General features: G+C 37.5%; 2 protein-coding genes across 2 annotated transcripts in view; one reads left to right on the top strand and one right to left on the bottom strand.

The window, feature by feature from the left end:
- LOC105393095 (nephrin) overlaps nt 1–26,116 on the top strand; it is a 134,888-nt gene that overhangs the window by 100,540 nt on the left and 8,232 nt on the right. Inside the window, exons 9-19 of the mRNA XM_048632169.1 lie at nt 6,752–6,905; nt 9,955–10,091; nt 18,071–18,238; nt 18,806–18,937; nt 22,257–22,393; nt 22,982–23,135; nt 23,561–23,698; nt 23,972–24,058; nt 24,426–24,503; nt 24,882–25,037; nt 25,572–25,703. Of these exons, the coding sequence (XP_048488126.1) occupies nt 6,752–6,905; nt 9,955–10,091; nt 18,071–18,238; nt 18,806–18,937; nt 22,257–22,393; nt 22,982–23,135; nt 23,561–23,698; nt 23,972–24,058; nt 24,426–24,503; nt 24,882–25,037; nt 25,572–25,703 (1,473 nt within the window). The remainder of the gene's footprint in view (nt 1–6,751; nt 6,906–9,954; nt 10,092–18,070; nt 18,239–18,805; nt 18,938–22,256; nt 22,394–22,981; nt 23,136–23,560; nt 23,699–23,971; nt 24,059–24,425; nt 24,504–24,881; nt 25,038–25,571; nt 25,704–26,116) is intronic.
- LOC119693579 lies at nt 197–4,711 on the bottom strand. Its single transcript, XM_038117388.2, has 2 exons — nt 3,700–4,711; nt 197–895 (listed from the first exon to the last, which is right to left on the bottom strand). Exons 1-2 carry the CDS (start codon nt 4,544–4,546, stop codon nt 882–884), a joined length of 861 nt encoding a protein of 286 aa, XP_037973316.2. The 5' UTR covers nt 4,547–4,711; the 3' UTR covers nt 197–881.

The following is a 26,116-nucleotide window of genomic DNA, read 5'->3' as shown; positions in this document are numbered from 1 at the left end:
AATTAATTTATAACAAGCTTGTGCTAACTGTGAATTGTATCGTTTATTCGTTATAGAAGTAAATATTGCAAAGTAATATTGCGTAAAAGTTATCACACAAATTCGTTTATTTACCAAAAAGCACAGTACGTAAATACCCACTTCATTTACTGTTATTTCTTATAATGGAGTGAGGAACTATTAAAAACACGTCAACGACTTGATAGCTATTTATTCCGACTGACTCATCTCAGCTTAATCTACCCTACACATATAATATTACGACTAACATCCCTCCACCAATATTTACAAACAATTTATTCTAATCCTTATAATTAACGGGTTTATGCGGACGCAAATTATATCGCGAGACTGCACGCGTAACAAGCGCGGGCTCGCCCTCCGCCGGCTCAGGCGCGGCCACGGGCGGCTCCTGGCAGTCGGCCCACTCCTCAGGGTCAGCAGTCACACCCTGCCGAACATCTGGTAGCTGGACTGGGTCCACATCGTGTACCATCTCGGGTATAGTCTGGGAACACGCCTCCGCGGGTGGGTCGGCACTTGTGACTGGAGCAGATGACAGTGCCGGTGTGAACCAGTCTGCACTCGTACTGTCCTGTTGAGACGGCTGTAGACTCGGACCTCGGTCTGCACCTCCATGCGAGGGCCCTGTGGCAGTCGGTGAAGGTGACACCTCCATCTCCCCCTTCGATTCATAAATCTGGTTTTTGTGTCTTTTCACAATTCTATAATCGTAACCAGTTAAAGATACCAGATAAGCAGATCTCCCAATTTTTTTATTAATAACACCATTAGTCCAAATTGATTTACCGTTTTGGTGAATTTTAACTAACACTATATCATTAATATTAAAGTCAATGTTTCTTTTTCCTTTATAATATTTAGCCTGTAAGGACTGATTCACTTTTACAGTTTCCGCCAGTGTTGTATCGGATGGTGATGATATTTGCGGATTTAATAAATCCAAACGACATCTTAACTGTCTACCGAAGAGAATCTGAGCCGGTGACTTATTAGTGGAAGAATGCACAGAGTTACGGTAGTTAAATAGAAACTCATTCAACTTCACATTTAAATGACTACTTTTGCCCGACATAATAATAGCTTTCAGCGCCCTTTTTACAATTTTGACATAACTCTCCGCCTGTCCGTTACTGGCCGGGTTGTACGCTGGTGACGTTAAATGTTTTATTCCATTTCTGGAGCAAAATAGTTCAAACTCTGATGAAACAAACGAAGTACCGTTATCCGTACAGAGAGTGTTAATTAACCCATATCTCGCCATTAGTTCACACAGTATTTGTATAACGACCTTCGAGCCGTAACCTGAACTGACATCATAAACTTCCACCCATTTAGAATATGCATCCACAATAATCAAAAACATTTTATTGTTCATTGGACCTAAGAAATCTAAATGCACTCTGTGCCAAGGTTCCGGCGGATATGGCCACGGAGTGAGCGGGGCGCGGGGCGGGGCGGGGCGCAGGCGCGCGCACACGGCGCAGGCGGCCCCCGCCGCGGCCACGTCCGCCGCCATCCCGGGCCACCAAAACCGAGAACGCGCCTCCGTTGTCATTTTACAGACACCTAAATGACCATTATGTAATTCCCTTAAAATTACTTGCCTAAACCCTTCAGGAATTACTAATTTTGAACCTCTCATTATAACTCCTTTTTCAACTGAAAGTTCTAAACGACAACCGTAATAGGGCCGTAACTCTTTTACTACCGACCCTAATGGCCAACCTGAAAGTGTAAACTTTGCGACCTGCATTAAAATTTTATCCGATTCGGTTGCAGTTTTAAGGTCATTAATCGAAATTAACTCTGAATCAGCATCGAATACAAAATTGACATAACAAGCCTCGTCTATTAAACTATGCCCGCGCCCGGCCTGCGACGGAACCGGTTTGCCGAGTTGTTTGTTACAGCTGAAAGTACTACGCTCGTCATACGCGTCAGCTGATCGAGGAGCCATGGAGCGACTAAGATAGTCTGCACAATTGGATGCGCTATTCACGTATTCTATTTTATAGTTATACGCAGACAGGAACAAGGCGTACCTTTGAAGTCGATTAGCGGAAACTTCGGGGATGCTCTTTTCCGGATGAAATATTGATAAGAGGGGTTTATGATCAGTTCTTAATATAAATGGTTCTGACCTACCATACAAATATTGATGATATTTTCTTACCCCAAATATAATCGCTGTGGCCTCTTTTTGAATTTGGCTGTATTGCCTTTCAGCCGGATTTAATGACCGCGATGCGTACGAGACTGGACGTTCAACTCCATCCTTGTCGATTTGCGATAGGATGGATCCAAGACCCCACGGTGACGCATCCACTGTTAAAATGATTCGTGCATCCTGGTTGAAGTGAGCTAAAATGTTATCGGACGAAAGACATTTTTTTACAGAATTAAACGCATTCTCATGATCGCTGGTCCAGTTCCATGTAACATTTTTTTGTAATAGCTCGTGTAATGGAGCTAAAATGCTTGAAGCATTTTTTATAAAAGTTCGGTAGTAATTGACCATCCCCAAAAATGATTTTAAATCCGTGACATTTTCTGGTTTTTTAGCATTTAAAATACTTTTAACCTTTTCAGGACATTTGTGCAAACCATTTTTATCTATTACAAACCCCAAATAGGACACCGAGTCTTGAAAAAAATGGCACTTATCTTTCTTTAAAACTAGCCCAGCGTTCTCTAGTCTTCTGAAGACTTCTTGTAACCTAGATAAATGTTCGCTCCTAGTTTTTCCTGTAATTAAAATATCATCAAGAAATTGAAGCACCCCTTCTTGAACAAGGGATGACTCTGATGATTCATCTGGAGCAATCAGAATATTTTCAAGCGTTCGCTGAAAGATAGCCGGCGCGCTAGATAAGCCGAAAACTAATCTAGTGTATCTGTATAGACCTTTGTGGGTATTAATACATGTTAAATCCCGTGAGTCCTTATCTAACAATAGTTGGTTATAGGCTCCTGAGAGGTCTAGCTTCGTGAACTGCACTCCGCCATGTAACTTGGCGAACAGCTCCTCGACCCTGGGCAGAGGATATTTATCTACCAATAATTGTTTGTTCAGAGTGGCAGAATAATCCGCGCACAGACGAATCTTTCCGTCTCTTCTTAGAACCGGAACTACCGGACTTGCATAATCCGAAAATGGTACTGATTCAATTATACCTAACCCTACAAGTCTGTCTATTTCTTCATCTAGCTTAGGTCTTAGCGCAAAAGGCACGGAACGAGCCTTAATATAGATGGGCGAGGACTCAGGTTTTAAGTTAAGCTTCACTTCTACTCCTTTACAACACCCTAGCTGTTCAGAAAATAATTTTGGATATTTCTCTGTAAAATTAAGATCGCTTTCATTAATTTCGCAAGTGTTAATCGGGCAGATTTGCAATTTAAACTTCGCTATAAAGTCCCGGCCCAGCAAAGGAGGTCCACCAGGCAGAGAAATAGTACCTAAAGTTTCTATAGAAGCACCATTGTAACTCTGTAAAATCTTCCTACTTTCACATAACGGATGTTTTATGAAATATTTGTTATAAATATCATCAGATATGGCGGTAACAGCGGAGCCGGTATCTATTTCAAAAGTCAGAGATATGTCATCAACCGTCACTGATTCTTGCATCGGTTCTCCTCTAACTGAGCGAATGTTAAAAATTAATTGCTTACCATCATCATCATCCGAACAACACTGTAAGAAATGCTGATTTCCTGTATTACTATTTTCACACACACGCTGTAAATGCCCCTTTTTTCCACATATTTTACACACGGCATTTCTAAAACGACACTTTTTGCCTAAATGACCGACATAGCCGCACACGTCACAACGTTCAGCAGAACGAGAAGATCCCGGAGGCGCGGCCGGGCCCCAGCGAGGCCGGGGCTCGCCCCCAGCCGGGGCGCCGCGGCCGCGCGCCGTCGCCGCCAGCTTGTGCACCTCCAGCGCCGCCGGCCCCGGGCCGCCGCCGTGCCGCGCACCCTCCCGGGCGCAGCGGATGTTCTCAGCCAACTGTAGTGCCTTCTGCAGCGATAAGCCCTCCATGGGCTCCGTGAATAAACGGTCCCGCTCTGGTCCACTTGCCATTCCTAGGACAAAACGGTCCCTAAGAGTATCTTCCAAGGACGACTGCGGGAACCCACAATCCTTTGCCAGGCCACGTACACGGGCCGACCACTCGGAGAATGATTCGCTTGGCGCCTGAACTGCGCTGTGGAACTTATACCGTTCCGCAAAGCTACAAGTCTTCCGTTGAAAATGGCCGTCGAATAACTCGGTGACCTCTTCATAGGACAGCGTTCCCACGTCCTTCGGGAGTGCTAAGTCCTGGATGAGTCGGTAAGTAGTTTCTCCTAAACTACTGAGTAGAATAGCACGTCGTCTTGCTCCCGATTTATCTTCGGCAGCCGTGATTGCGTTCGCTTGAAACCATTGTTCCAAACGACCTTTATACGACCCCCACTCTTGTATCTCGTGGTTAAAAATATTTAACACACCAACTGACACACTAGTCATTTTAATTATTTAAAGTTTTGTTTTTAAAACGTAAGTTCGGACTGCGCCACTGTTATTTCTTATAATGGAGTGAGGAACTATTAAAAACACGTCAACGACTTGATAGCTATTTATTCCGACTGACTCATCTCAGCTTAATCTACCCTACACATATAATATTACGACTAACAACAAAATAGGTACCTAATAAAATTCAGTTTTTATAGCTAGGCACATTTCTACATACATAATGATTTGTGATAAATTGTACTTATGTTAATTCTTGTGCTCGTTGTTAATTGTATTGTTTTTTGTTTATTGAATTCTATGACATGTACTGAATATCTAAATAAATGAATTTAATTTAATTAATAATAATTGAATTGAATGACTAATTATGGTTACTATGAAATTACTCCAATGTCGTTGATAAAAGCACCAGACCGTAAAGAATAGTTCTTGAAAAGGAATTTCAAAAAGTGTGCTACTTTCGTGGTATCTAAAAAATCTTAATCCTGATCAAATGAATATCAATTCTACTGGCCCTCTCTTTGAGGCCAATTCCCTAATATCTATCGGATTCCAATTGGCCCACTTCGAAAGCAATTTTTTGAACGATCCTTTTTTGTATAATTTGTTAAAGCTTTCAATAGATTGTCAGTTTAGATCAGTCCGATTTTGCTTTCGTTTTTTTTTACAAATATTTTTCAAGTCCATTCCTTAATTGATGACAAAGAGGATTACTGTAGGTCTCTAGGTGCTTTTTCTGACTAACAATCACATTTGTAATATACAGGATGTGCTAACTGTCAACGTCATTCTAGAGCTGATAGACCACCTCAGCAGTGACCAGAATATCACAATATTTTCGATTATTACGGTATTTAATTTATTATGTTAACTCCTGAATGTATATTCTAAGCAGTGCTACACCACTGTCCTCGGCTTTCCTCACCCAAAATTTTGTAATTATCAAACCAGTCATATAAGGCAGTCACTTGTCTGAAGACTTAGAAGCTTTGGCATGACCCTATATACATAATACATACAGGATGTTGCAAAGAGGGAAAAAATACATTATTTTCAATAGAAACTTTGTTTTCGCGAATTTCGAAATTCTGATTTCATTTTCGGGCTTAGATATATACCACAGCACATGTAGGTTTTGGCTTAGTATACCCTTTTTGCAACACCCTGTATATTAAGTGATCAGTACAATAAATCCTTGCCGGACAATTTTAATGTGTCAGCTTTTCACATTTAAAAGTAAACCGCAGAGTCCCGTTCTGTGGTACGTTGCATTTTGTTTTATTGTGAAAATGAATGAAAATGTACAAAAAGCAATTATTATTTTATTGGCTATTACACTGGTGTGATGATGCCCCGTGGAGTATTGCAATTTACAATTAATAAGTGATTGTAGGGATTGGGAGATGTGAATTTTAGGTTTCGCTGGTTTGTTGGTCGAAAATGTTTGTTTGCGTTAAGTCCACCAAACAGAATAGGTGAATTATTTATAATATTACCTATTGCTTGTGTAAATTACGCAATACATTGTAAAAGGAATTATATAGCTCCTTCCGGCTTCGACATACTAAACGGTTATTGCACTTTCGCCATAAAATAAATTCGTCACATTGCTTCCATCAGGGCATAACTCAAAAATCATAAATAATACTAAATTGTAGAACATCAAAAATATATGAATAGCATATCTCCACCCATCCGATGTTCTGAGCGCTAAATTGATTGATATTACCTTTTAGTCCGATTTAAATGGACCCTGTATATTACCTAACTTGTACATTTTATGATTGATTGCATAATCTTTTGATATTTGGTATTAAAATTGATTGAGTGGATAGCAATATTCACAGCAGGTTGCTACTCTTTTTTAACCCCCGACGCAAAAAGAAGCGTAGGTATTATAAGTGTTACCTGTCTGGGGATTAGGGTATCTGTCATTAGATTATGGATTGCAGATCAGTCATTTGTCATTAGACATTATTAACTCCTACACAATCTTGTTGTCACACCATTCTCTCCTGCAAATTTTCTCTTTAAGAAATAGCTTTAAGTGCTAAGACCACCATTTGTACAAGTGTTAGATTAAGTTTTTTGTAATTGTACGGTTACCCGTGTCAATAGTGCACAAATATATAATATCTCATCTAATCTTATCTCTTATCTCTTTAACCCCTCTAACCTCCCCTGCGCTTCCCACAGACCCCCCCGGCGCGCCGTACATCGAGGGCTACACACCCGGCGACACGGTGCGCGCCGGACAGACCGTGGAGCTGGTGTGCAGGAGCCGCGGCGGCAACCCGCCCGCCCAGCTCGTGTGGTACCGGAACCAGGAGCAAGTCAGGATGGCTTACAGGTGAGTTTTGGTGGCATTGTGCTGAGTGGGATAGCTTTTGCTAATATTTTGTTTAGGTCCAGCTGGTGTGGTACCGGAACCAGGAGCAAGTCAGGATGTCTTACATCAGGTGAGTGTTGATGGCATTGTGCTGAGTGAGAACCCTTTTGCTAACATTTTGAGTCGATTTTTATTTCGATTGTTATTTTCGGTAGGTGAAATGATTGTCAGTGTGCTACAGCACTTGATTATAATTAGTTAAAATCGATTCATATTTTTGGATAAAATAAGCGAATATTATCATCAGTATACAATAAAAGTGCACAGACAGAAAATAAAATGTTCAATGGGCAAAGACTTTAAAAGTCGGCAAAAGAGTTAAGATGAATCCTGTGCTTGATCTAGATTGTGGAATCTAGATAAAGGTAGGCTTTAGTTCAGGTAAATGGCTAGATCGTGCCTAGATTATGCTATTCTAGAAAGTTACAGAGGAATATATAAAAATGAGCTGGGGAAATGACATTACAAGACTGTTACAGTCGCCATTATAAGAAATGAAAATGATTATGTAGGTATATAATATGTATGTGCCAGGAAAAACAGACTTGTGAAGTGAAAATCGGTTTTCTCAGTCAGTTTATTGAGTTGATAAAGTATTATTACATGGGCATTGTTCGTATACCTATATGGTATTGACTCATATACCTACAGGTTCTGCCTAATTTGGGGTCGGATGGCCGTGTGTGAGATGCCCCCACATATTATTATTATTGGACTATAAGTTACATAGCGATAAAACCATGAAAATGGTATTTAACTGTTTGCAAGACGTTTTTATCGCCGTTCTATGCGAAGGGGCATCATTAATTTCACTCCTCAACTCTAAGTGGATATTTTCACAGCTGACTTTATCGAGCATTTAAGTACTCGGTATATTTTTAAAACGTTTTCTGAAACGTGATTTATTTACAGTTTAAAGCGAAACTCGATTTAAATCTACAGCCACTTTTTAGCACTGAACGATGTCTAAAGTTTTTTCTATTTACTTTTGACGGGATAAGAGAGTTTTGTTAAGTTGTTTGCATCAATTGCTAAATGGCCCTGTTCCTAGTACATAGTTACTAGATCATTATAATATATTTGGATGCAAGAAAAGAGCCTCCCCCAGTGCCTATTACCTGAAGGGCAAGCACGGGTCGCAAGGCGCGTACGTCAAGACGTGACAAAAGTTTTGCATCGGCCTTAAGAGCGGGCGCTACGAAGATCATTTGTCACGTCTTCACGTGCGCTTCTTGCACCTCGTGCTAGGTGTTCCCTATAATTATGTGTTTGTATACGTCGGTAGCATCCTGGGTAGGCAGCGACTGACGCTAATCTGACTGGCCAATCCTTTCACCACGGTGACCATCCCTAGTCTACATAGAATAAAATAGAATAGAATAAATCTTTATTCAAAGAAAACAACTTATGCTATTACTTAGCTCTTGTATTTGTCACCGATACGCTAAGAAGAAAATTACAAAATTAAATCTCATTCTACGAGCTATTTATCCTTCTATTTCTTCGTATCTTATGTCATCATACGTACATAAGGATTAATAAAGTTTTGGGCATAAGTCCTAAGTTCTAACCACAAGCTAAAGTAGTCGTGTTATAGTTTTACTTAGTACACATCTGTGGTAGCTCTTATACCAATAGTCTGCTTAAACATAAAATAACAAAGTTAAACACAATTTAAATTGCGTTCTCTTGACTTGTCTCACTCCAGTTGGATCTAATAATGTACTTAGCATAGTCTAATTTCAGTGTGAGAAAGTATAAAATGGCGTAGTCCATTTGGTTCATAGTTCATACAATTAGTTGCTTAGTCAGAGTGGAACTTAAGTGATTTAATTTGTCGTTTGATGTTCCATTCCCCTTGTAGTACATTTGTAGATTGCATTTAGGTATAACTTAAAAGTAATAGCTGAGCATTCAGGGCGACTTGCACCAAAATCTTAAATCTAGATTTAGAGTTAAATCTTGATTTAAGCCAGAAATAAATATCGAAAGTAGCGTAGGGGTGCAAGTCGAAAATGAGGTATAAGATTGTATGTGAGCCCTTTTAACTATATTTAGGTATTTTGTTTAGGTATTGATCTGGAAAATCTAAAAATGGCGTATTTAGTTTATTTCTTAGAAATCAGATAGAGTAGTCTGTTTCAACATTGCTTCAGGACTGAAATAACAAACATTGAATTCAAAACTGAATAATTATTTCTGCGTATTCTTACTAAAGCCTTAAAGATCCTAAAATAACGAAGGGAAAATAATGGAAAATACATGTTTCCATTCTATTCTTATACACCTGCTGATTATAAACACAGAAATAGTCAAGCCAATTCAGAGAAATTGATGTTTGCCTTCTGCAGACTCAAACTTGGGACCTCTGTATCATCTTCTGTGCTGGATATATGCCTCTTCCAAGGAGCGCCACAACACTCTGTAGTCAACCTCATTCAGCCACTAATACCTAAGATCAACAATATAGTAACAAGATGGTTTGTCAATACGACAAATAACACTCCACTTTCACCACTGAGCTCTTATTTTAATTTGTTCTCGTTAGGTTTTCATTAGGTCGAACATAGAACAGTTATTGCTTTGTTTTTGTATACATGTGATACTCCATCTTGTTCGTAAATTGTAATCTAAACCTTGGCCAACCATTGACTATTAATAACATTATAAACTCTACACCCGTAAATTACATAAATATCATTCCACCCTAAGGTTGTCTTGAAAAAATCGCTTTAAGCGATAAGGCCGCCATTTTTGTACATATGTGTTAGTATTTAAGGGCGTCTTGCACAACAAAGTTAAATAAAATTAAATAGTTTGTCTCTTGCTCTGTCAGTATAATGTCAGAGCAAGAGGTCATAGATTTAATTTTGATTAACTTTGTTGTGCAAGACACCCTAAGTTATGTAAGTTTATTTCATGTGTGTGTGCAAATAAAGAATATTCTATCTATCTATCTACATACATACTACGTCCAAAATTATATTAACCCCTCACCCGTCTCCCGCAGGACCAGCGGCCGTATGTCAGAGAACGTGCTGTCGTTCGTCGCGTCAGCCAATGACAACAAGGCGCGCTACACGTGCGAGGCCAAGAACGTCATGATCAGCGATACATTGAAGGCTGAGGTGGACCTTACTGTGCTTTGTGAGTATTTTTTTATGGTCACTTTATTGTATTACACCACAGCTTATTTATCTATGGATCTTGTAAATCTGAAATAAATGAATTGAATGTTTCATTGCAAAAATTAAAAAAAAAAAACACGTCAAAAGTATACGAAAGCGGATGTAATGAGAAAAAACAGTAGTGAGTAAAAAAAAATACAGACGAATGGAGAACCTCTTCCTTTTTAAATCGGTTAAAATATTAAACAGTACAAGTAGGAACAATAGGCAGGTTTTCTCTATTTGTGGTCTTCACTCAAGAAGTTTACTACCGCAACGGTTATCGGCACTTTGACATACAGAAGAGAGTAACAAAATCTTCGGCAATCATGAAATTTCTACAAAAACATCCCTAAAGCACTTATTATCCTCATTCCTTTCCTCTTACATACATTTATGTTTTATAACATTTCTCCACCCTAACCATGATATAATTTAAGAGCTATTCCGGCTACAAAACTGTAAGTTATAGACATTTCTACATTACATTATGTGTTCCGGTCAACGGCTGAGCTTCCACTGCATATACAGGATGTTTAAAAAGTCAAGTGGTTTAAGATTTAAGTGTGAAATGGGATTTTTTTCTTCGGCTGTCAAAGGGGTTTTTGTGATTAAGCAGTTAGTGAAATATTGACGTTCACGAAATGAAATCAAAGTCAGATTTATTCATCGTGTAAATATTTTGTACGATTAATAAAAATCTTCAAATTTTATTTACTAAACATACATAAGTATTGGAAGGTACCTTATCTACTTATACTAAACTACCTTATAAAAATCTTCAATTATGAAAATAGTATAATTGGCCATGCTAACTTTCTGAACAAGAATGAAATGCTTAAAACCGTTTCGAGGAATATGCTTCCAGTACAATTTCTGGTCATCAGATTTTAAATTAAGTCTCTATTTTTTTAATTATTCAATAAAAACTAATAACCTTCATTTGTCCTTTCTATGACGACGATTAGGATCATAGAGTATAATTACATTTGCCTACAAAACAAAAGTAAACGTCAAACGTCAATAAACGCAAACCTCATGTACTCTGTGAACCTCACAGCCCGTGTCACCCGTGTGCACAGAGTAGGTGCCCGTGTGTTTATTTCTCTTTATTGATTTAATTTATTTATTTTCTACCTTGTTTTGAATCTCTACTACGAATAAATAATAAACCAGTGGATACTACGATGACAACAAGAACAGAGATAGTATTTCTTCAGTGAGTATTATTGCTTCACAGAGTATTATTTGTAGGTTAAGAGTTAGATGACAGATGACAATGACATTTTACCTCACTGACGTTAAGTGACACTTGTATTTTTTGTGGCGCAGGCAAAGATATTTATTTTAGTATTGGTTCTGTGACGTCATACATCCATTCAGCCGGCCAAATTTTAAAATTATATTAAAAATAGTTGTAATGAATAAAAATCAAAAATAACGAAATTAGTTTCTTAAAATGGTCTATTTTTTCAAAATAAATTATAAAAAATACATATCATAAATTGGTAGCATGGCCAATTCCATCAGAGTAGAGTTGATATTGGTCAGGAAACATTAATTTAGCATTCACAGCACTGAAGATAAAAGAGTAGAATTTACATAACCAATAATCATACAATTAAAAACAACATCTGTAATACAGTTGGTAGGTTACAATTTTGAAATAAAATTTTATGTAGCTTTCTATTAATTGGATACATGATCATGTCATAATCAGCGAGTGTTTTGTTCGGTATAATATATTTTACCATTTTTATACTCTACATTTTACGAATCACCCTGTATGTACCGAAGAGACAGGAAACAGACGAACGGAATCGAATCACCAGATATTTATGAGAAATATAACTCACCGACATATACATTTATAAGGAAAATATATATAATATATTATGAAAAGACCGGAAAGTGAAGTTTCACTGAAAGATTTTCGATAAACTGAAAATCTAAGTTATCTAAAAGCTCTTGACCAATAAAAACACTGAAAAAGGCAAGGAAAAAGTTCCAAATAACTCGTAAACGGAAAAGGCTAGCTTAATGGACCGTCTGCAATATTGAAGTACATTTAACAGCGCATCAGAATATTAACAACTCAAAACGTAAATATTGTGGTCAATTTTTGAAAACTTCAATGTTTTCAAAAATGCAGGCCATTTGGCATTAATGGTGTAACTTTTTCATTGCTCACGAGTGTATAAGAACGATGAATGTACAAATTCAAATTCAAATGCTTTTTAGTCGACGTAAAATTTTACAATTATTTGTCGATATTCATCTACCACCGTTTTACAAAGGCCCCGTCATTGGGGAGGAAAGGAACTCCTCGAGCATCTTTTCAACTTTTTGCTCATATCTATTACAATTTTTTACTTATATATAGTACAATTTTACTTAAGTACCTATATCCATTTAATTTTTCTAATAGCCTTAGCTGAGTTGGACAAGACCACGCGTTTTTCAATATACAATAATAAGCTTTACTACATAATGTAGCTTTAACATAATTCTTAAATTTTTGCTCAGTAAGGTTTATTGCTTCATTTGATACGAAAAAGGTACGCTTCTAACTTTAACAAACGAAATCAGTTTTAAAATCAGCGCTGCCTCACTTTGCCTAATTACTTTAACGTGAAACGTTTACACAAAAACTGCATTTTGAAACAGGAAATGCATTTACAAAGTGTGAATCCGTCGTTTGTATTCAAACTAGACTGAATTGTAACTAAATAACAAAGCTATTTAAATTTTCTCCGCTTTCCATATAATTATTTGGTTCATTAACGTTCAAAACATTGATTTTAAGTTATACTCTGCCGGCCTTACCTATGAATTACAATTACATTATACAATCCTCTTTATTTGCATCAAAACAAGATAAAAACAGTATATAGGGGCAGCCTTATTGCTTATAGCACTCTCAACCAGACAACATGACATAGAAGAGAGAATAAACCAATAACCCATAGACAAGGACAGATATTTTGTGTATTGTCTGAACTACTTTTTACGGGATAGGCAGAAGTGCCTACATTGATGCATTCTCTTTTCGCCGGTTTTTTAAAACGTTAAATGTTGTTGTTGTTGATTGAATAAATTCATGCTTTTGATAAATGAGACAGTATGTTTTATAGGCAATTTTTTGTGTCTCAATGTAGGTTATTTTATAAATTAAACTGTTTTTTCCTGAACAAACATTCGCTCTAAAATTCATAATAACATATACATATACAGGATGTATAAATATGTATAGCAATTTAGTTTTTCATTAGACAGTTCAATCTACGAGTAGCTCTTGTGTTTTGATGAAAACATGCCATCTATTCTCCTAGCATGTAGAAACATTGGAGGTACAAAATTCCCTCCCCAATTTCGACAAAAAATGTTGTCTACATTTTTGTCACCGGGAAAAAGCAAAATACAGAAAAACTACTCACATTTTTAACATAGAGCGCGATTTGGAATAAAAAATATTTTCGCAAAAAGAAAAGTTTAGTTTTGAAATCCTTGAAGCTAGGAACTATGTAATTACTTGGTTTAAGGGTGATCAAGTTTTCTTTCATACTTTTAATGCTTGGTTTTAAATTAAGTACATTATGTAAGGCTTATTTATTCACTACGGTAAAAGTGGTCACAGAACTGGTAATTTTCACAAAGTTTAGTTAGAAAATAATCCACTCTTTATACACCGTACAGTTACTGAAAAATAACAAAAAATACCTACACTTAATAGGTACGAATTTCAAATAGTCGAAGAGCAAAATTCGTATCTTACTGGTTAGTACCTACTGTTTTTGAAACACTCTGTATAATTAACTTTTGACCGCCAGCCACACAAAACTTTCTCTTGTACGTTTTAGTTGAGATAGGAAAATGTTTCACTATTTTTTTACACCAACGTGAAAACTGTTAACAATATTATTCTTTGTAATTTATAAGAGAAAGAGCCCTTTTTCAAACGGAGAGTACTTTGTAAAAAAATACGTTCTTCAGTTTTTTTATACGGCGAATATAAGCATTTGACTTAGACTTCATGGCCAGCCTACCAGCCAAAGAAAAAACCATCTCCCATCTTTTACCCGTTGCAAAGCTAGCGCTGTCGGCCTCTAGGTTAGTTCATGTAAACTAATTTTCACTAACGATACAAGTTGCACTTAACCCCTCAGGTGTCTAGAGGCAAGCCAATCTGATCTTTTTAACAAAATACGCATTTTGTCGCGAACTAAAAAAAACAAGATGGCCGCCCGTGCCTCGGCATAGGGGCATGGAAAGTAACTAGTTTAGTCTGATCACTATACAGTGTCTCTAATAAATGATACAACTTGGTATGCAGAGTGCTGCTAAAGTTTCATTACTAGCCGAAAGGGGTGACTTAGGGCCAGTTTTTTGATCCCTAGTTAACTCAACCATTGGTCAAAAATGGCTACCATCAGTTAAAAACCAACAAAAATTGTATGCAGCTGTCATGTTTGACAAGTGACTTGACTAATGGTTAAAGTTGACCACGGATCAAAAAACTCGGCCTTAGGAGGTTATTCTGAACAACTTTTGTTCTATATACCTACCCTTTTTGCAATACATAAGGATTATATAAATAAGGAAATAAATCGATCAAATCTCCTTGTAAAAAAAGCTGTTCCATTGTAAACATAAATATTAATTATCTACACGGCCAAAATGTATGGGATAGTCGTTTTTCTTCGCTATTTCTGAGATGGTCCTGTAGTGAAATTTGCTCAGAAACTCATAAAATCTACCGGGACACGTTTTACAGTGAAGCGGCTGTTTAAATAAGTTACCAATTTATACCAGTTTTTTTTTAAAGTGAGGGGACAACTTATAATGAACGCATGTAAGTTTATATGAGGAGTTTAGTTATCTAGATGGTTTACTGCAGTCTCGTGACCCGCCTTGTCTTAGAATATGCTAATCTGTGGCAAATTGAACTGGCTAGTCTGTGTATTTTTCTTACTAAAGAAATACAGGGTGTTGCACAAGCGGTAGTAAGTTTCGCGAATATCTAAAAGTCTTGAATCAAAAGTTGTTTGGAATCACAACCTGAGACAGATGTTTTGCAACATACTGTAGAAGTCTATACAGGGTGAAATGTAATCAGTGACAATCCTGTCGAAGCGGTGAATGTACCCGGGATACAGAGCACGTAAAACAGCTCCATACATTTGGGTTGATCTTTATACTATGAAACAGCGGTTTTTTTCCACCCTATACCTATGACTGACAGTTTACCAGAGCAACAATGTGATGTACCAGTTTAGACTTTTTCACTGAGAAATACAGTCGAATTCCGTGTTTTTCGTCGATTCAAGAAGCTCTTAATAAACTTATCAATCTTTTTCGCTTGTTTCGCTATTTTTCCACCTCTTATCTTATAAACTATTTATTTCAAGCATCATCTGAAAATTTCAGACAAGTACCTCTTTTCTTGGAAAAGAAATAAATTGTTTTTTTAGGATGTGATCCCTTCTGTAGGGTACTTCAGTAAATACTCTGATAACTTCAAATTTCTGTTTATTCTATTATATTTTATCTAAAGTGAAATGCTTACAAATTGAAATAATGTTATTAGGTATTAGATTTCGTTTTATTTCCTATTGAGAATATATTGTTTCTTTGTCATTGTCTGAAAATACAAACACTACACTATTAAGGATGAATATAATATATTATATTCAAATACGAATATGTTCATTAGACCAGATTTGTTAATTATGAAACATTTCAGCTGATCAAAATCATTCATGCATTTATTATTTTCCGTATAGATACTTACCCCTTATTCATAAAAAGTTACTGGACGTTTTAGCTAATGAACTGTTCTGTCACTTTCTGACAGAGAACAATTTGTTGTTTAAAACACTACAAGGTAAATTTAAAAGATTAAAGAGTAAGGGCCTTCCAACAAAAACTTAGATAGTATTTAACAGATGTTTAGCGCTGTCAAACGCCTACAAAATCTGTCAAATTTCGTTTTAAACAGTGTTTAAAGTTTTTTTGTGGTAGCACAGTAGTATTTCTGTTAATTGTAAATAAAATTAAATAACATTTTCTTTCCTTTTCTTACACCCCAGGGAACCCTATATCAACAGGGACTTTTAAAAGCTAATAGATTTTTCCGTTTTATGACACTTTTAGAAGCGTTTAAAGCTTTCTAAATAAGTATGATTGAAGTAGCATTGACGCTTTTACGTCGTTTGGAAATTGAAATACTGATACTTTCTGGGTTCCGTACTTATTTATTTCTTGGCCATCACTGCTTTTTGGTCTAGAAGGTTGCAAAAGTAAATTGTATTTTGTAAATCAAAATTGAAGTTGTTAAGAATGACCCCCTAAATCGATCCTTTTCGACTTACTATATTCCCATTTTATCACCCTAAAACTTTACAAATCATACAATGCAAATGGCAGCATCCAAATGCTGGTGGACGTAGGCCACTCCCAAAGCACGCCACTGGATGCGTTCTATAGCTTTCCACATCCAATCATTACCAGCCTTTCGCAAGTCTACGTTACCGTAGTCGCGGCCTCCACTCCAGAACACGTTTACCCTATCGGTTTTCGGTTCTTCGACAGATGTAACCAGCCCACTGCCACTTAAGCTTAATAACTCGGTGAGCTATGTCAGTGACTTTAGTTCTCTGTCGGATTACTTCGTTCCGGATGCGATCTTTCAGAGAGACTCCATACATAGCTCTTTTCATAGCTCGCTGAGTGACTGTCAGTTTTTTCAAATATGAACACAGAATAATAAATTCACCGATAATACAAACTATCGTTTTCCTGCCCACCGCGTCCGTTAACGAGTTCCGTAAACTTTAGTTAAAGTGGAGGTACGAGTAAAGTTGAATTTTCTTTAAAATCGTCAGAGTACAGAGTTTTATCGCATGCCGACACTCGGAATAAGGCTTCTAGTGGCACATGGAAGTTCGGGAGAAGTGAATGTGGCTTATTTGACTCTACAGAGTGTGAATTTTAACCCCTCGACAAAAAAGAAGGGTGTTATAAATCTAACGTGTATGTGTGTGGATCTGTCTGTATTAGCGTAGCTCCCAACCGGCTGAACCGATTTTTGATTTGTTTATTTTGACTCATAGCTAATAACCCCAAGTGTTCTTAGTTCTAAGCCATATTTTATCAAAATTAGCTTAGCCGTTCGTAAGTTATGCGACTTTTAGTGTTGAATGTCGGGGGTTTTTACCGTTGGTAATGAATAAGAAATAAGAAATTTATTGGGTAACAGACTTCATTAAGTAAAAATAATAATAATCTAGATTCACAATGACATGTTTTGTTAAATATATTTAAGTTAATGATATGTCATTTATCAGTGTCGTTCCTCTTCATTTTGGTTATGTACCCAGGTAGATATTTTTCACAAATTTCCATGGCCCAATACTTCTCCCGAAACGAATGTTCAGTAAAACCCAAGTTTTCCCTCGTGTAATAATACCGAAGCTATTGAACTCTTCTGAAGTTTGCCTTTCTTCGATGTTTTTTTTTATATTTTTTTGTGCCAGCCAATTGATTCCTTAAGTTTTTGGAGTTAAATTGGACGGCTTCACTTCCGGATTTTCTTTAGGGGGGTGTGGGGGGGGAATTTTAAGTTTTAGCGCGGCAAGAGTGGGGGTTTTAAACTGTGCGCTTTTCGGACTTATGTGTACTTAGGACTTAAAAAGAATCTGAGTTGTGATTCAATGATTGGGGTAAACATTTCTGGAAGAAGTGCTTGAATGGTGAAATTTTTGTACTAAATATCCAATCTGATATTTGCGCTTTTCAATTTAGTATCTGAGATTGTAGAAAAGACTTTATGTAACTGTGTTTCTCGTTTTATTTTTATTTAATTCCGTATATTACGTTTATTTACGTGTGTCTCTCCAGTGGACCAAATAAACCCTCATCTCTATAACCTCTAAAACCCCCTCCTCTCTTTTATTCCAGTCGCCCCAACCCACGTGACCATCTCGGGCGCCTCCGAAGCCAGAGTCGGAGATGCGGTCTCTCTGTCTTGCGCCACGTCGGCATCCAACCCCGCGGCCGCAGTCAAGTGGGTGGTGGCGGGGAAACAGCAGAGGGGGGAGGGGAATGAGACCGCTATTGCTCCAGAAGGTAAGCTATTTATTCATTCGCAAAGCAGACTCGAATTTATATGGTTGGGTTTTGTCCACTGCTGAAGGACTAGTAAGAGGAGCAAGACTCTCGAAGCGGCACCATGTAAGTGAGCATGACGGAAACCTTTTGTTAGTTCTAGCGTGCACGTCTAGCGCCCAATGTTAGGCCTTCTGGACACAGGTCTGTTGGAAGAAGGCCACCGGCTACTTGTCTAAGAACTTCGATCCAGCAAGCGTGACCATTATTTCCCTTCTTGCATCGTAACTTGTGGTATGACAGTTCGAATGACTAGATACCATTCTGCATCTGACCATAAGAGCTGAACTGGCTTCCTAAGCTCGGAAGACCATCACCGGCGCCTCCGTATATATTTTACTTCTGTGTGTTCATTCTTTCTGCTATATTATATATGCCTAACAAGTGTTGAGCATGTCTGTAATTGGTACATGTTATTGATAAGTACCTCTCTAACCTTTCTTTTATAAGTGTATTGTATCATGTACTGTTGATGTGCCTTATATAAATAAATAAATATATTTATAACAACCTATTTTCTCCCTACAGGAGGCTGGATAACCAAGTCCAACATCACAGTGGTGATCGAGCCCCAACGTCGCTCAGTGGTGGTGGTGTGTCACGGCATCAACGCGCAACTGACAGACAGTGTGGTCGCCACGCACACTATACATGTGTTCTGTGAGTGTTTCTACATATTCTATATCCTTTACAATGCGTCTGCAATAGGGAATCGAGGGTTGGCATTGTCATAGAATTATGTAGTAAATGATGCTCTACAGCCTTGAAAAAAATCACACAGGTAGTTGAAGAGTCTAGCTAGGTGCTGAATCATTCGAATTTAAGTAAATGATTATGGATAACTGTAAATTAATTTCAGAATATCAAGAAAAACCAGTCAATCACACTCCCGTATTGTAACAACTGTGTCGTAATTATAAAGAATTTTCATATGATTTTTATCATATTATAAAGTTAAAGGCTTGGACTAGGCGCTAAATACCTTGTTTTTTAATAAACACACACTTATTTTGTGTAAATTAATCCCAAACTTGAGCAATTTTTTTCCCTCAAATCTTCATACAAATATCTATGGCGGCTTTCTGTGTTATAAAATCATAAACACAAGTGACGTTTGACTCAGTTGGCCGCTGGCCTCCAAAGAAGGGTCACGTCGGTTTAGGCAGCACTGACAGCTCGCGATCTTATCGTGTACAGATACAAAATCACTGCACATTGGTTGTCATTGCACTTTTTCAACTTTTATGACACCAACATAATTTGATTTGAAATTGAGGAAGCATAATTCTTCCAGTATATTCAATACATTAAATTAAATTAGATAGTGTGCAATATTCTCGTGACATTACAGTCTCGTAAAGGTCTGATGAGGAGCAGGAATATAGCGAATGGATCTAAGTGATGACAATACGCACGAACATTAGGTTAGGGATCAAAAATACAGTCTCTTGGTGCTGGTTGAGGTATGGTCTCGTGAGGATCTGATGAGGGCAGTAACACGGTGGTGGCTCAATTTTATTTCAAAGATGTTAATAGCTAAAAGCATCGAGTTTGGGCTATTAAGTATGTTTTTCAGAGAGAGAGAAAGAGATTTTGTTTTTCCTCTGGATGTGTTAGGTTTACTGGGTTTACTAAGTTCATTCTGTTAATGGCATCAAGTTGTTATATGTTCATAAGTAATAATTATTTATTAACAAAATGCTGTTGATTCTCCACGAAAATGTAAAAATAAAAATAAAATAAATAAAAATAAATTCGTAACGTAAAATTGTCAATGACGGAATTTCTTCTATAGACAGTAGCCACAAAAAAAACAAACGATAGATGGCGTGATTTGAAGATAAAGATACATTTTTTCGACACATAGACAGCAACAACAAAAAAAATACAGATTTAAAGAAAAGAAACACATACTTATACAAAACAACAAAGAAAAAAAAAGGATACACATCAAAATAACTGGAAAAAATATAAGCCCCAATTTACTTGTGTAGGACAGGGAGTACCATAATATTTTTTTTGGGGTACTCCCCATCTATGCGAAATATAAGCTTGATATCTTTACCCGTTTCTGAGAAAAAGGGCGGTGACAGACAGTCAGTCAGACAGACGGACAACAAAGAGATCCTATAACGGTTGCTTTTTTTCTTTTGACGTTCGAAACCCTAAAATTAAGTAAAAATATTATGCTGCCAAAAAATGTACTTACAGGTATTGAAAAAGCGGTATATAAACAAATTATACCAGCAGAGGGTTCACCATTTAGCTGAATGTTACTTAGAAAACGGCCTTGAGTGGCGGTCAAGTTGGTCCCCGCCTGCGATACTTTCCATTAACATTGGGACTCGTTTTCATGTTTTTAGCGTACAGTCAGGTTTTTAGTTTTTTATAATTGTATTTTTTTATTTGTAACTTTTTAGTTGTTTTTATTTTATGAAATTTTACGTCGGTAGGTAGTTCATGATCATTTTTTATTTCAATAATTTTGGTGTTGTTATTTAAATACCTTCAATATGCATATTTTTGTAATGTGAAAATCAAGTCCTTTCATTTGATACCTTACACGGCAAAGTTGAATTATTATTTTTTCGATCATCACGTTATGTCCTCAAGAGGGCGCTATGTACATTTTAATGGAACGTCACATAGCCTATAGCCATCGCGCCATCAATACGCTTCTAACAATACCTCATACATCAAAATCTATCAAGCCGTTTAGGCTACAGGAGGGAACAAAGAAACAGACAAACATACATATATACATACATACAATCAAAAAACATTACCCTCCTCCTTCGGCAGTCGGGTAAAAAGGAGTAAGACAGGGGGTCATTCTGAACTTTTGCTCTACGAGTTTTGGAAATTAACAAAAAAAAACCTTTTTCATAGAAACTTTGTTGGACATGTGACTTTTTACCATGGAAAACGAATATTTTTTTTCGCGAATTTGCAAATCTCGTAGAACAAAAGTTGTTCAGAATGACCCCTTGAGTCATCCCCTTTTGGCTTAGTATAGCCCTTTTGCGACACTATGTATTTACTTTGCTTTGTCGTCGGCGTTCAGTTGGCTGGAGGATGCCCGAAACTTATTATCTACACTTTAATACTTTTAGTTACCTTTCTACAAGTAAATACCACATTTGTTTGAGAAAGCTAATCGGGTTCCGAGTATAGAGTAAAGTGGCACCCCTATTAATTTCTACTCTTTCCTGGTGCCTACCAGTGTAAGTAAGAATTATATTTACTTACCCTAAAATCACCCAAAATGTACTTGAACATAATTGTCAATAAAGTTGGCGAGTAAAAGTTTATCGACCCACTGTGCAAACTTACATGTGTGCGTGTCACTGCGTGTGCTGTGTGAAGAGCATTGAAAACCCAAAATTGGCGCGGCACGTCACCCTGTACGGGCCCTTAAGAGTACGTAATATTGTACTGAAATTCCTTATTTCTAAGAAATTCATTGACACATGGCAGGATTCGAAAGAATAAGAACCAAAACTCGTTACGTCACCACGACTCTATCGATATCATTGAATTCTTTAAAGTACAATTTTAAATACGTGCACAATCAGGTAGTTAAATAGTTTGATAGTTTATTTTAACTTAATTAAAACAACTATGGTTAATGATAAAATTATTAAAAATAAAAAATGTACATAAGCTGATTAAGGATTAGATATCATCAGTTATTAATCGTGTGCTGGTTATAACGTTATTCCAGAAGAGCCACAACACTCTCTCGTCCTACCTTATCCAGCCAGTACTTATTTTATGATATTTACATAGGTTTTGGTTACAAATTTCACTTATACTACATTTTAATTGTTATAATTTGTGTAACATAATACAAAAAACCATTACAGAAGACAATCAAGTACATATTATGGCGATTTCTTCCTAGATACTACCTAGGACGAAAATTCCTAAGTATATGTAATTAAATAAACCACTAATCAAACCCCATCTCCACCCACAGACCCACCCTCAACCCCCATCATCACGGGCTACGTCCCAGGAACCACACTCGCCGCCGGCGCAGTACAGAAACTACAATGTATCTCCACCGGAGGCAACCCGCTAGCCACGCTGACCTGGTACAAGAACGATAAGAAGGTGAGCTTGGTGATTTTTCATAGCATTGTGCTGAGTGGATACCTTTGCGATGATGCTTTTGTTTTGACTCTTCCTTCTGATGTTTAAATGAGATATTATTGTTGCTATTTATCGAATATACCTATTAAATTCTTGGGCTGCGTCCCCAGTAAACAAACTATTAACCGCTGACTGAGTTGCCGAATTTTCACAGTTTTGCAGCGTTGTGGCCTATTTAGCAGACTGTATACGACGACCGAATGGCGTAGTGGTTAGTGACCCTGACTACTGAGCCGAAGGTCCCGGGTTCGATTCCCGGCTGGGGCAGATATTTGTTTAAAGACAGATATTTGTACTCGGGTCTTGGGTGTGGATATTTATATTTAGTATCTATCTATCTATGTATTTGTGTAGATATATCAGCTGTCCGACACCCATAACACAGGTTCTGCCTAGCTTGGGGTCGGATGGCCGTGTGTGAGATGTCCCCACATATTTATTTATTATTTATTATTTATTTATATTTTATCTTATCTTCCATCAATAGAATAATATATGTATAAAACAAACTTGTAAGATTTATAACTAACACAAAACTTTTCCCCACAGATCCACTCGCAATCCAAGACCACCGACAAGTCAGTGTCAGCAGAAGTGTCCATACTGACCAACGTCAGTGACAACATGGCGGTGTATAGATGCGCCGCTACTAACAGTGCCACCACTGTACCACTGATTGATAGTGTGACTCTTAGTGTTCATTGTGAGTATATGAGAAAATACCCCAAGCTAGACAGAGCCTGTACCAATGGGTACCGGACAGCTGTTATATCTGCACAGATACATGTCATATTAACACCCAATTTTAGTTTACTAGTACGAGTATTTTTGCGCGAGCTTCGCGTCGCTTCAAAAGGTTTTCCCGTTTCCGTAATCAAAAGTACGCTACGTGTTAATCCGGGCTGTCGTGGCTTAATACTTGCTGAATATCATTAAAAATGGTACTGCCGTTTTCCCCTGAAAGAGCAATAAACATCCAGTCAATGTATATTTTTCATCTGTGGTCAAATTTGGCCTATTTTTTTGACTCTACCACCTCTAAATACCTCTTTTATTACAAATTCACACACAAAACTATCCGCCCCCCACAAAACCCAATTCTAACCCCCACTTTCCCCCCCCCCACAGTTGCCCCAGAAACGGTGAAAGTGCGAGTGGAACCGACAGAGCTAACTCCGGGGACGGAAGCGAGGCTGTACTGTGATGCGGCTTCCAGTAATCCACCAGCCCAGCTGTCTTGGTGGCGCGATGGGATCCCTGTTCAAGGTAATGTTAATGTTATGGTACTACAGATAAGACAATATAGATTTGCTGGATAGATGTGACTGTGAAAGTCAGAAACTTTGGCGCTAGTGGCACCTTAACTGTCATGCTTTAAAGATATTAGCCGTAATCACAAACACAAGGCCCAATATTATTCTCTGGATCTGTAGGTACTTACTATCTACAACCATCTAAATCAGCTTCGTCCCTTTCTGTAAATATCTATAATATTAATTTCTGTTTAAAGTATTACTTTCAATTATTTGTTGTTTCCAGGTCTCCCGATGCAGATGAAGAAAGGTCTCCACGGCGGCACAGTGTCATCTATAGAACTCAAACTGAATGTCAGCAAGGAACATAATGGTACGTTTAAATAACATAATAAAGTATTATACTAATTTAAGCTAAGCGTCCACGTATCGGTATCGTATGTATCGGACCAAACGGATTGTCATAAATGTATGGAGAAACGGCGTCGGCAATGCCGTTGAAGTGGACGCTCTTGTGTGAATTTCTATACTGAATTCGATGCCGAAACGTGGACGCTTAGGTACCTTTAGTCGCCCTTGTATGTGATTTATAAGATATATAGGTATTTATGAATAATCATATTTGATTATTAGCCAAACATAAACCGTATTAGTTAATTTTCTTTCTACATTAAAAAATTTTATAAACTAAAATTTTGTCCTACTTTCATATAATTACAATGTGTGTTTTTGTTTATTAGGCGCAGTCTACACTTGTCAGGCGATGAACGAGGCCCTGCAGAGGAGTGTGCACGACGCTTTGGCTCTTAAAGTATTATGTAAGTACCATTCATTTTATGTAATTATTTATGTTAGTTAACTCTGCCACGGTAAGTGAAGGTTCAAATACAATGCATATTTTATCTTTTTTGCCTTTTTCAACCCTTAGTTAGTTCGTAGTTAGGTTGACCACCGGCCAAATGCCAGATTGTACAATGAGCTTCCTATGGGAAGATTACTGGTAAAATTCTTCCCTGTAGGTACTTACATATATTTTATTTATAACTGAAGAAAAACTGATTTTAAATGTTGTTTTTTATTTATTTATTTTATATTTGTGTACTTTATAATATACGTAAATAAAATTGTGCCACGGCCACGACTCACGACTAAAATGTAATGAAATACTTATTTATTTTTATTTATTAACCTTACAGACGCGCCAATATTCGACGTCCCCTCACCCCCGCCCTCGCTCGGAGTCGAGAACCAAACCCTGACCATCACCGCCACCGCCACCGGGTCCCCTGACAACATCGTGTACACGTGGACTAGAGACGGACTGCCCATTACCAGGAGCCAGTATACACAGAGTAAGTTCATTATTAGGTACCTGTAGTAAAATAATGTATAAATAAGTATTTTTGTTTAAACTATCTAGTAAATAACAAGGGGCTTGGCCAATGAACAGTTCATTGGCTCACGTGTTTCTCGCTGATTTACGAGGCTTTTAGTTAATCAAACCTTTATGTATTTGTACCCTGTGATGTTTTATTGCAAAAAGAGTAAATTATGTGGCTTGAGTTTGTCCAAACTCATCCAACACATAAATAGGGTATAAACTGTCTACTCATCCTCCTATTTGACAATATCTTCATGAATTGCATCAAATCTTCCTGATGTATATCGTGTCTTTATAATATCCACTGTTCCCAAGTACCTAGGTCTTCCTGAAGTTGGATCTATAACACCTTGTCAAACTATCAAACCACCTATTCCTACCTTTTCATTCCTTCAAAGATTGACGGTTGGTTAGTTTGAAAACAAAAGTGTAATCGCTGCCAACTTCAGCCCTATCTACTGTTTCAACCAAAATTTACTAAGCTTACCCCTCTTTTCCAACCCAGACGAGCGAATAATATCAGTGGGCAGCAGTCTGACAATTTCGTCCGTCTCCCGCCACGACGCCGGCGTGTACACTGTGGAGGCCACCAACAGCCGGGGCGCCGCCGCCAGCAATGTCACGCTTGTTGTGCAGTGTGAGTTATAAGCTATAGGTTATATATCCTAGGTTTATAGATATTATTCTGGGAAGTAGTAGGGTGGTTTCGCAATATTTTAGAGTGACAGGTAAGCGCTATCTGCCCAGTGAGGCCCAGTGAGGCCCAGTGCTATTACAGGCAATAAGTTTTGACATTGGTAAATGTCATAACTACTCTTAGGCCCAATGTCTGTGAGATAAAATGTATGCTGTCACCCTCTGTTATTATTTTTTTGACAGTGACAAAAAAATAATAACAGAGTGTGACAACATTATCTCACAGGTAGCCACTTACCAGATATTGTGAAACAGGGCCTTATTATACAAATAGAATAGGCTATAATTCGCCCTGCCCTGCAGTCTTGGAAACCCATGTACCTACTGTAGCGATCTATTTATAGGATTTGTGTG

This window comes from Plutella xylostella, chromosome 31 (assembly GCF_932276165.1).
Source record: "Plutella xylostella chromosome 31, ilPluXylo3.1, whole genome shotgun sequence".
NCBI lineage: Eukaryota > Metazoa > Arthropoda > Insecta > Lepidoptera > Plutellidae > Plutella > Plutella xylostella.
Note: the sequence above shows the minus strand (reverse complement) of the source record. Positions and strands in the feature narration are given on the sequence as shown.